The sequence below is a fragment of the Triticum urartu genome, chromosome 3, assembly GCF_003073215.2.
Source record: "Triticum urartu cultivar G1812 chromosome 3, Tu2.1, whole genome shotgun sequence".
Taxonomy (NCBI): Eukaryota; Viridiplantae; Streptophyta; class Magnoliopsida; order Poales; family Poaceae; genus Triticum; species Triticum urartu.
The window spans coordinates 113,960,859-113,969,837 of NC_053024.1; the positions used below are offsets into that span (position 1 = coordinate 113,960,859).

At 45.7% G+C, this 8,979-nt stretch overlaps 2 protein-coding genes across 3 annotated transcripts; one reads left to right on the forward strand and one right to left on the reverse strand.

The window, feature by feature from the left end:
- Positions 1–272: 272 nt before the first annotated feature.
- LOC125543195 (acyl-protein thioesterase 1 homolog 1-like) lies at positions 273–3,979 on the forward strand. Of its 2 annotated transcripts, none has more exons than XM_048706458.1 (10): positions 273–521; positions 885–999; positions 1,112–1,217; positions 1,750–1,786; positions 1,869–1,938; positions 2,065–2,169; positions 2,422–2,572; positions 2,659–2,741; positions 3,452–3,545; positions 3,617–3,979. In XM_048706458.1, exons 1-10 carry the CDS (start codon positions 288–290, stop codon positions 3,705–3,707), a joined length of 1,086 nt encoding a protein of 361 aa, XP_048562415.1. In that variant the 5' UTR covers positions 273–287; the 3' UTR covers positions 3,708–3,979. The 2 variants fall into 2 exon arrangements, with proteins under 2 accessions (XP_048562415.1, XP_048562416.1); XM_048706459.1 differs by lacking the exon at positions 273–521 and adding an exon at positions 537–734.
- Positions 3,980–5,896: 1,917 nt separating this feature from the next.
- Positions 5,897–8,661, reverse strand: LOC125543196 (monothiol glutaredoxin-S4, mitochondrial-like). The gene is made up of 7 exons (XM_048706460.1): positions 8,501–8,661; positions 8,303–8,377; positions 7,264–7,440; positions 7,016–7,115; positions 6,874–6,940; positions 6,359–6,437; positions 5,897–6,265 (listed from the first exon to the last, which is right to left on the reverse strand). Exons 2-7 carry the CDS (start codon positions 8,369–8,371, stop codon positions 6,200–6,202), a joined length of 558 nt encoding a protein of 185 aa, XP_048562417.1. The 5' UTR covers positions 8,372–8,377; positions 8,501–8,661; the 3' UTR covers positions 5,897–6,199.
- Between the last annotated feature and the right edge of the window lie 318 nt (positions 8,662–8,979).

The window sequence follows — 8,979 nt, forward strand, 5'->3', positions numbered from 1 at the left end:
GTTAGATATGAGGGGTGTCGGTCCGCCCTGGCGTTTGAATCTTGTTTAACAAGCCCGTTTAGGTCGAATTTTCGTGACCGGTCGGTGACCTGGCCATCTGGCCGGACGTTTGAGGCGGTTTGGGCGCCGATGCTCTTAGCCATAAATGAGCGCGATGTAATTTTTTAAACATCAGTACAGACACAAGCGCTCACACATACACGCATACACTCATTCCTATAAACGCACACAGGCATATCCTATCTCTATGAACACCGATATAATTGTTACCTGAAAAAAAGTGCTCCATGATGTGTCGAGACACCACCGAGTCCATCGGCGAACCGAACAAGGCACGTTCCCCACCACAGAAACAAGAAAGCGGAAACCCCACACCGCTGCCGCTGCGAAGGAGAACCGAGGAGAAAGATCCGGACGATACGAGCTCAGCAGCTCCCGTCGCATCGCATCGCATCGCCCCGGCGACACCCGCCCGCTGCTTCCCTCGTCCTCAGCTCTCCCGAATCGCCGCCGGCCGAGAGGTTCGCAGCCCCGATCCACCTCCTCTCTCCTCCCTGCCACCGCCACCGCCACCGCCACCCGCAGGTCCTGTAGCAAGCCACTGTTACATTCGTGGGCGTGCCTGCCACACCCATCACGCGCGCTCAGTTGGCGCAGTGGTGGTGGTGGAGCACTGGGACTGGGAGACAAGCGCGGGCCGTGTGGTGCCCTGCCACCGGCAGCCAATCTCCCCCGTAGATTCCTTCCCCCCGCACTCACTCCCATAAGAGAAAGGCGCTCCCCTTTCCGCCGTCCAAATCTTCCCCCTTTCTCTTCCCCAGCCCTCTCCCTCGTACGCACGCACGCGCGCGCCCGTCGCCTTTATTAACCCCTTTGCTGCCCAGGCCATTGGATTCGTGGCGTTGGCGAGCGTGGTCGCAAGGAGAGGAGGGGCGGCGGCGGCGGCGGCGGCGACTGTTCGCGGGATGAGCTTCGGCGGCGCCAGCTCCGTCGCGGCCGGTACGTACTATGCCTGTGACTGATTGTGCCCCTCGTTCGTTTGATTCGGCGCCGATGCGCCGGCTTTGATGTGCTTCTGTCGGGATGTGACGGAATGGTGGGCGGGTTGCAGGTGGGAAGCGGCCGTTCGAGTACGGGAGGACGCATGTGGTGAGGCCCAAGGGCGCGCACAAGGCCACCATCGTCTGGCTCCACGGCCTCGGCGACAATGGAGCCAGGTACGCAACAAACCCTTCTTTTGGCCCTTCCGGGTCGCAGCTCCGCTTGTTGGGATTGATGCGTTCACGGATTCAACGATGATGGACGGACGACCTGTCTGTTCGTCCTGCATTCTTGATGAATCGTAGTCGTAGGATCTCCTGTATATTTTCCATGTCTCTCAGCCAACTGTACTGTAGAACGCTGTACGTGAGACATCTCACTCTCGTACTGTTTATATGATAGCGCTTTGTTGAAATTAATTTCCTGCCCAATAAGCATGTGTGCGGATGATACCGACCTCCTGAGTCATCTGATTGGGCGAATAGACATTTTTTGCGACATTTTTTATGATCCGTGCTATAATACGTTCATTACATACGCTTCTTTGCACATAAAAAATCGTTGCATTATTATTGGCAAGAAAGGTATTTCTGTGCTATCATGGTTTTAAGGAAATTGCATTATGCTCAAAATTATTCAACGTAATGCAAAACTAGAAGTTATTTTTGGAGACCGATAGACATAATGGGTTTTATATTATATTTGCAGCTGGTCTCAACTGTTGGAAACTCTTCCCCTTCCTAATGTAAGTTAGGAACTAGATTTTAACTTTCAAGTATGTGTCCTGTCAGAAGTCTTTCTGATTCTCTGATTTGCTACTGCTTCAGATAAAATGGATTTGCCCAACTGCACCTACGAGGCCTGTGGCAATTTTTGGTGGATTCCCATCTACTGCATGTATGTTCTGAAACATGTGGATTTTCTTATTTATGTCTTGGATGTATTGTGCTAACTCCTTTTGTAATAGCTATTTGTTTTGATAGGTGTGTGCTGATATGGTTTTGCCTTTTTCCGGGATCACAGGGTTTGATGTTGCTGATCTTTCAGAAGATTCTCCTGATGATGTTGAGGGGCTGGATTCCTCAGCTGCACATGTTGCAAATTTATTGTCTACCGAACCTGCAGACAGTATGATTTCATGCCAGTTTCCGTTTGTCTACTTTCTTCAAACCCATTCTTATCAAGCGCACAACAGATATGGAATGGCATTCCTTGTTATTATCTGTTTCTCTATTGTGTTGCGGGCAATTTTTTATTTTTTACATTTCTAGCCAAGAACCAAGCTATTTTGGTCTCATATATTGATAATCCAGTAGAATGGACTCCGCTGGGTCTTGTTCATCACTAAAAGTTTTGACCTCGTTACATTAATCATCGCAGTCAAGCTTGGCGTTGGTGGCTTTAGTATGGGTGCTGCTACTGCGCTTTACTCTGGTACTTGCTTTGCTCATGGAAAATATGGAAATGGCAATCCATACCCTGTGAACCTAAGTGTGGCTGTTGGTCTCAGTGGCTGGCTCCCATGTGCCAGGTTTGTGCTAGTATGTTTATGTGCACAAGTTTCACTGAAGCTGCTTCCTTGCGGCTGATCCACTTTGTGCTGTGTGGTCACCTCAGGTCATTGAAGAACAAAATTGAGAGCTCACAGGAGGCTGCACAGAAGGCTTCATCATTACCCCTTATGCTTTGTCATGGAAAAGGTGCATATCTTTAGCATGATTTTCAGTTTTTTGCGTAATACTGAAATAAGCACCTTATCATTAATGATGGCATTCAGCACACTGTATTTCCCCAAGATGCGCATGTAACAGTCCGTCCTTCTTCTGGAGCTAGTGACCTGTGTGCTTCAAACCAGAAACATCTTTCTTATGTTTATGAAACATTTAGAACGGTTGTAGGCTTGTAGCTACACACTTGTATTACCTGAAGTTGCTTCTTCGCAGCATATATAACAGAACTGAGTTGCTTATCAAGTATATGGGCAGTTCCTTTCCCCTTTCAACCTGGATTCAAACAATAGTTTCACCAGAAAGGATTTTTGCTCTGTTTTTTCGTTGCCTAAGCAGCTCAGCTTGATAGTGTCTGGCTCTTAGTAACCAAGTTGATGTAATTTCCATGTGGCATTCCTCACAAGGTTAGTTACGATGATCAGCTATGCTAATTGCAAATTTTGATGGAAAACTGTGATAAGCAAATTTGTTATATAATAAATTGATGCATGCCTCAAGTTTTTATGGGCATGAACAGAACACGAATTAGCAGAACATATAGGTCTTTGGACCAGGTGTCTTGATAACGGTCATCTGCTTTCATGATGCATCAGCACTGCATTACTTGTTCTGAGTCCTCTATTTATGTTTAGTTATGCAGAGGCCATCTGTAAATTGCGACTTTTATCATCTTTTTGCAGCTGATGATGTGGTCCTCTACAAACATGGAGAGAGATCTGCTGATGCACTTAAGTCAACCGGGTTTGCAAATGTGGAATTCAAGTCCTACAGCAGGTTTGCTACCTTCTTTACTCCCATTGAATGTTGTGATTTCCTTGTGCTGATTGATCTCCTCTCCTTGGAAGACTCGGGCACTATACCGTTCCAGAGGAGATGGACGAAGTCGTCAAGTGGCTTACGGCAAGCTTGGAACTCGGCAGTTCCTCGTCAACTTGATCGAATGAAGAGATGCCTTGAGAAAGGCTCGGTGTGGCGGCATCTAAATAATAAGTACCTGTGGTTGTGCCGAATTGAGTGATAAAATGGCTGGGTTGCCAACTTGGGCTTTGGGTATACGGTTATGTCTTAGCTTGGCGTTTCATATGCAGACATGCCTCGCTGAATCTTCTTACTATTGAGATTTCCATATATTTGGTATGTGTTTCCATCCATAGTCGGAGACATTGTGATCAGTTTGGTTTTGGTTACCAGTGATATTTTTGTTTCAATGTGTTCTATCCTTTTTCCTACTGAACTGATTATTTTACTTGTGAACGAACCAAAACAGCACCGAGATCTCACACGTGCTTAATGAGACATATATATGTATTGTAAAGGGAAGTTTCATTCACAAGATATGACAGTTTGCATTGTTGTTAGAGAAAAACAAACATTCATAAGATAGACAAGTTGCATTGTTGATAGCAAACCCAGAAGGAGGGCTACATAGCAGAGAGTCGAAGTTACAGTGCAACAAGAAACACTACTATGTCCTTCGAGCTTCATAAGGAGTTGTTTGGGGCCATTGGAAAAGGAGGGTCCTGGTTCAGTTTTCACATTTCAAGTTTCAACTTTTTTCTCTAAATATTTTGTGGATGACATTTGCAGAACAAATTGCATTTACATGCTGTTTCGTTATCTTTTTGAGACTCAGTTGTTGGAGATGCTTCTCTTTTTCTTACAGTCTATTTAGATTCTTTTGTGGATGATACAACCTTATATATTTTTGGCACAGATTTTGAGTGTTATACTAGATCCAACAATATGTACCCATAAATTGTTTTCAGGATTTAACATTTGCCAGTTTTCCTTTCTTCTCTCGCGAAAAGAGAGGCGGCAGGGTAGTTCCTCCAACCCGCCCGCTCCCCGTCGACAGGTTCGTGTGTCCCCTCCTCCTCAGTTGGCCGTGTCGGTGATGTGGATAGGGTCGTAGGGTTAGGTTTAGCATTCTTGCGGCGGCGCGGTGATGGCGATGCCGGTGTTGAGAAGAATAAGTTTCCCCTGGCTCCTTGTCCACCTCGCCGAAGGCGGTTTCATCGTCGGCGCTGAGGAGCGCAAGGCATTGTGTGGTCGCCGGTCTTCGGATTGGTGGATCTAGGCGTAGGAGTGGTTCGTGATCCTGTGCAGGTTTCTTCAACGGTGGATCTAGGCGTAGGAGTGGTTCGTGATCATGTGCAGGTTTCTTCAACAGCGACGACGACGGCGGTGCCGAGAAGAATAAGTTTCCCCTGGCTCCTTGTCCACCTCGCCCTCCCCGGAGGAGGTTTTATCATCGACGTTGAGGAGCGCAAGGCGTTGTGTGGGCGCCGGTCTTCGTATCGCTGGATCTAGGCGTAGGCGTGGTTCGTGATCCTGGTTTATTCAACGGCGACGACGACAATGGCGGCGGCTCTACCTGTGCGCTGGTCCTTCAGGGCCGTAGATCGGAGTGGCCGGCTTCAAGTGCGACGCGGTGGCGGCGGCTCGTTTTGGTGGATAAATTTGTTTGGTGCTCTATGGACTGGAATATAATTTCTAGTTTGTTTGGGTCCTTTGTATTGTTGATGATCCTTTATAATGGATCTAGGGGCCTTTTTACAAAAATTAAATTGCTTTTAGAATTTTTAAAAATTATCACCTGGCTGTTTTGATTATTCCAAACAACCCAAAATCCGCCCTTGACATAGTTGTCACTACCTTGCTCTTCGATTTGGGCAGGCTTAGGTCTTAATTGGATTGTCGTTTCCAGCGCGTTTACACCTGTAAAATATACAGACCATCATCCGTCGTTTTGATTCTCAGGTGAGATTTACACACGGCCGGTAAAATACACTTGTAAAACAAATACATGTGTATAAAAATACATCGATTCCAAGCAGGGCCTTATGCTGTAAGTTTATACAAGCAAGATGCATTACACAGGTAAGTTCTGTATTCAGACAATGCAACACCACAAGCCTTGAATCGATGGTACGCTCACGGTGGAAACGGATGATTATACAAACAAAATTAACTTTGCAGAATAGAAAAGCAGCATAAATAACTACCCCACAAGCCTTTGAATCGATGGTGCGCTCGCGGTGGAAACAGGTGATTACACAAACAAAATTAACTTCGCAGAATAGAAAAGCAGCCTAAAGTACAAAGTAACTTGTTTAAAAAAAAAGTACAAAGTAACAGCCTAACCATTTATTACTGCAACGCAAACGGAGCCCAAAGTACAGAATCCAAACGAAATCACCTGACTATTACAACGTACAAAAAACAGAGTATTGAAAAAGTGGCATTTATTTGTCATGAAGCGAAAACTTGGATGCTCTTGGAACCGAGAGATTTCCATCATGGCTGGCAACACGACGATGAAAATCCTGCGTCAAAACAACAGAACACCGCAGGAAGAGCGTCGAGTAAAAGAGTACTCAGAGAGGAAGCATCCATCTCCATGCAAATGCTAACAACTGTAGCTTGTTTCACTGGGCACTGTCTTGCTCGCCCTTTTGTGCGGAATCACCAAGTAAATCCTTAAGTTCCCCTTTCTGAAGAAAATTTAGAGAATAAGTCAACCACCAAGTGAAAGATACCAGCTGGATACACATGCTGAATGAAATAGTGATGATCCGTTCACTTGCCTGGTGCATGCTTAATATGATGTCAGAGCCCCCAACGAACTCCCCGTTGATAAATATTTGCGGAAAGGTAGGCCAGTTACTGCACAAATAAACAGTAGCTTTAATAATGATACCATCAGGAGATACATAATTTGTAAACCCCGGCAGCTTAGCAACAGGTGTTAAATTATCCATTTGTCATTTCCGCCATGATGCATATGAATGAAACTGAATAAAATTGGAACTCTGAAAGTTGAACATTAAGTAGAACTCTCCAATGTTGTAATCAAGGGCACACAACATGTTTTCGACGAATCTGTTCCAAGTAAAGCCTCCAGCTAAATCAAAATCATATTCTGTATGTTTTATCATCTGTTGTTGAAGCTAAATCTTAACCCATAGTAAAATATTTTCTTTACCACATCATCCCATACCCTATTCCCATGGCTAGTTCCTTTTTTTTTCCTTTTTGAGACAATTGTCTTCCATCTAAAACTGAAAGTACAACATCAGGGAGGTTATGACGAGCAACTTACGAGTAAGCTTTGACACTCTCCTTGAGCTTCATATTACTCAGAATATCTCTGGCAGTGATAGAGACGCCTGCAATAGACAAGATATGATTTAGGGATTTCAGGGGCACAATTGACTGAGAGCTGGTTCTGAGATATAGCTTACCATATTGCTGGAGGACCTTAACTGCCAGTGCACTAAATCCACACCTGGGAGCTTCAGGATAACCCTTCATGAAGATAACGACTGGATTCTCCTTGATATCCTGGCAAAGATTTCATCAAGGAAATTAATTAACAGCAGAAGAATATGACACAACATTAAGCTTTACAATTTTCATGCCATGCGTATTTTTGTTACATTTCAAGAGATTGAATATAAATGTTCTGAAGCTCATGTGTGCATATAAATACCTGAGCAACGATGTCTTGCAAAGACATGTCAGAACCTTTGCTTGTAGGCTGGAAATCTTGATGTGTATCAGTATCAGCGGTTACTCGTGTTGCACTTGTGCCGCCATTCACGTTAGAATCACCACTGATTCCTGATGAGTAGTTCATGAACTGTTGGAAAGCTGGTCGTGACACGGTCTGCTTTTCCAGTTATCATGCAAAACAAGGTCATTGTGCAAACATGAGATCAAAATCAAAACAGAAACAATCTGATTTTGCTTGACAAAAGCTGATAGTGCAACATTGGTTGGTTCTTTGATAAACTGGAAGCAAAATAAAGCTTGAAAATACTATAGTGTAAGCACAGAGCAAAAAGGACAATTGATGCCCAGAAGCTAACGAGAAAACCTCAACTGCGATAACATTGCAAGTCTAAGCTGAAACTAACCATGTAACCTTCTTTAAAGCTCATAGACACTGTTCCATTTAAAATGAAACCAAACAACCACCAGTTTATAGCATTATAAGGCTCAGAGCCGGGAGGTGGCTCCAGCCTCACCGAAGCACTCTCCATGCAGGCGTACAGCATTAAACAGGTTGCATAAACATCCCATTTAAATGGAACACGTTTACAGGAAACCACTTGGTAGAGAACTATAGCATCCATAACATCCATTCAGACATAATAATGGCTGCCTTATAGCACAAATGGTCATGGCAAATGCTGAAATGAGCTCAACTCTACACATGTGGATTTTTGGTTAAAATATATGGGGCCACCGGAGTCTCATCTCTAGACATGATATGCTTTAAAAAAAGGTGAAAACCAGGGTCATCATGATAGCTCTTATCAAACAATCTCGTGATAGAGAGATGGTACAGATGAATGTAACATTAAATTTATGCAACTGTAAACGAGTGAACCGATTAGCTTACTAGGTCCCAATGAACCTGACAGCAATTTGGGGATTTTGGGGCTCGATCAGAGCTCGGACCAGTTGAGCGAAAATAAATCGGGAAAAGCTCAGAACTATGAACTGATGAAGGTGCCGGCACTTACCGCCGTGCTGGGCGCGCGGCACGACCGCGCGAGCCCCCTGAGTAGGGAAGACGACACCAGCCTCGCCATGTTCCCCTGCATCGACGGGTAAAACAGACAGGCAACCGCGATTTAGCAACAGGGACGGATCTAGATGCGCCCAGAAATTGGGGAGATCGGTAGGGTTTAACTAATCGGTGGATGAACGAAAGCTCATACCTCGAAACCCAGTGGAGAGAGATTGCGGACGGGGTCGAGACGGCAGGGGCGCGGTGGGCGGCGACGCGCGCGAGAGGCGGAGGGAGTTGGGCGGCGGGGCAGGGGGATTGAGGGGGCGGGGGCGGCGGCGGCGGCGGGCACTGCCTTCTCGGACGGTTCGACTCCAATCTACCAGGATGTGCTGTTCGGTGAATATACCGCACGAACGTGCGGTGCAACTCCTTACGGCGCGACGTGCTCCGCGCCGTCCGATCGCCACGCGGCCACGCGCGAGCTCTTCATCAGGATGGTGATTTTTTTTTTAACGGGACATCAGGATGATGACTTTTTTTTTAGGGTCAAAGCAAAAACGCTTTATTACGCAACCAGGCTAGGCATGTCGCCTAAAACAAGTTCGGCCACAGATGGCGGAACACTGATATCCCATATGGTGGGTTCATTCACATTATATTCGTATCCTAACTTAGCGAGTTCGTGCA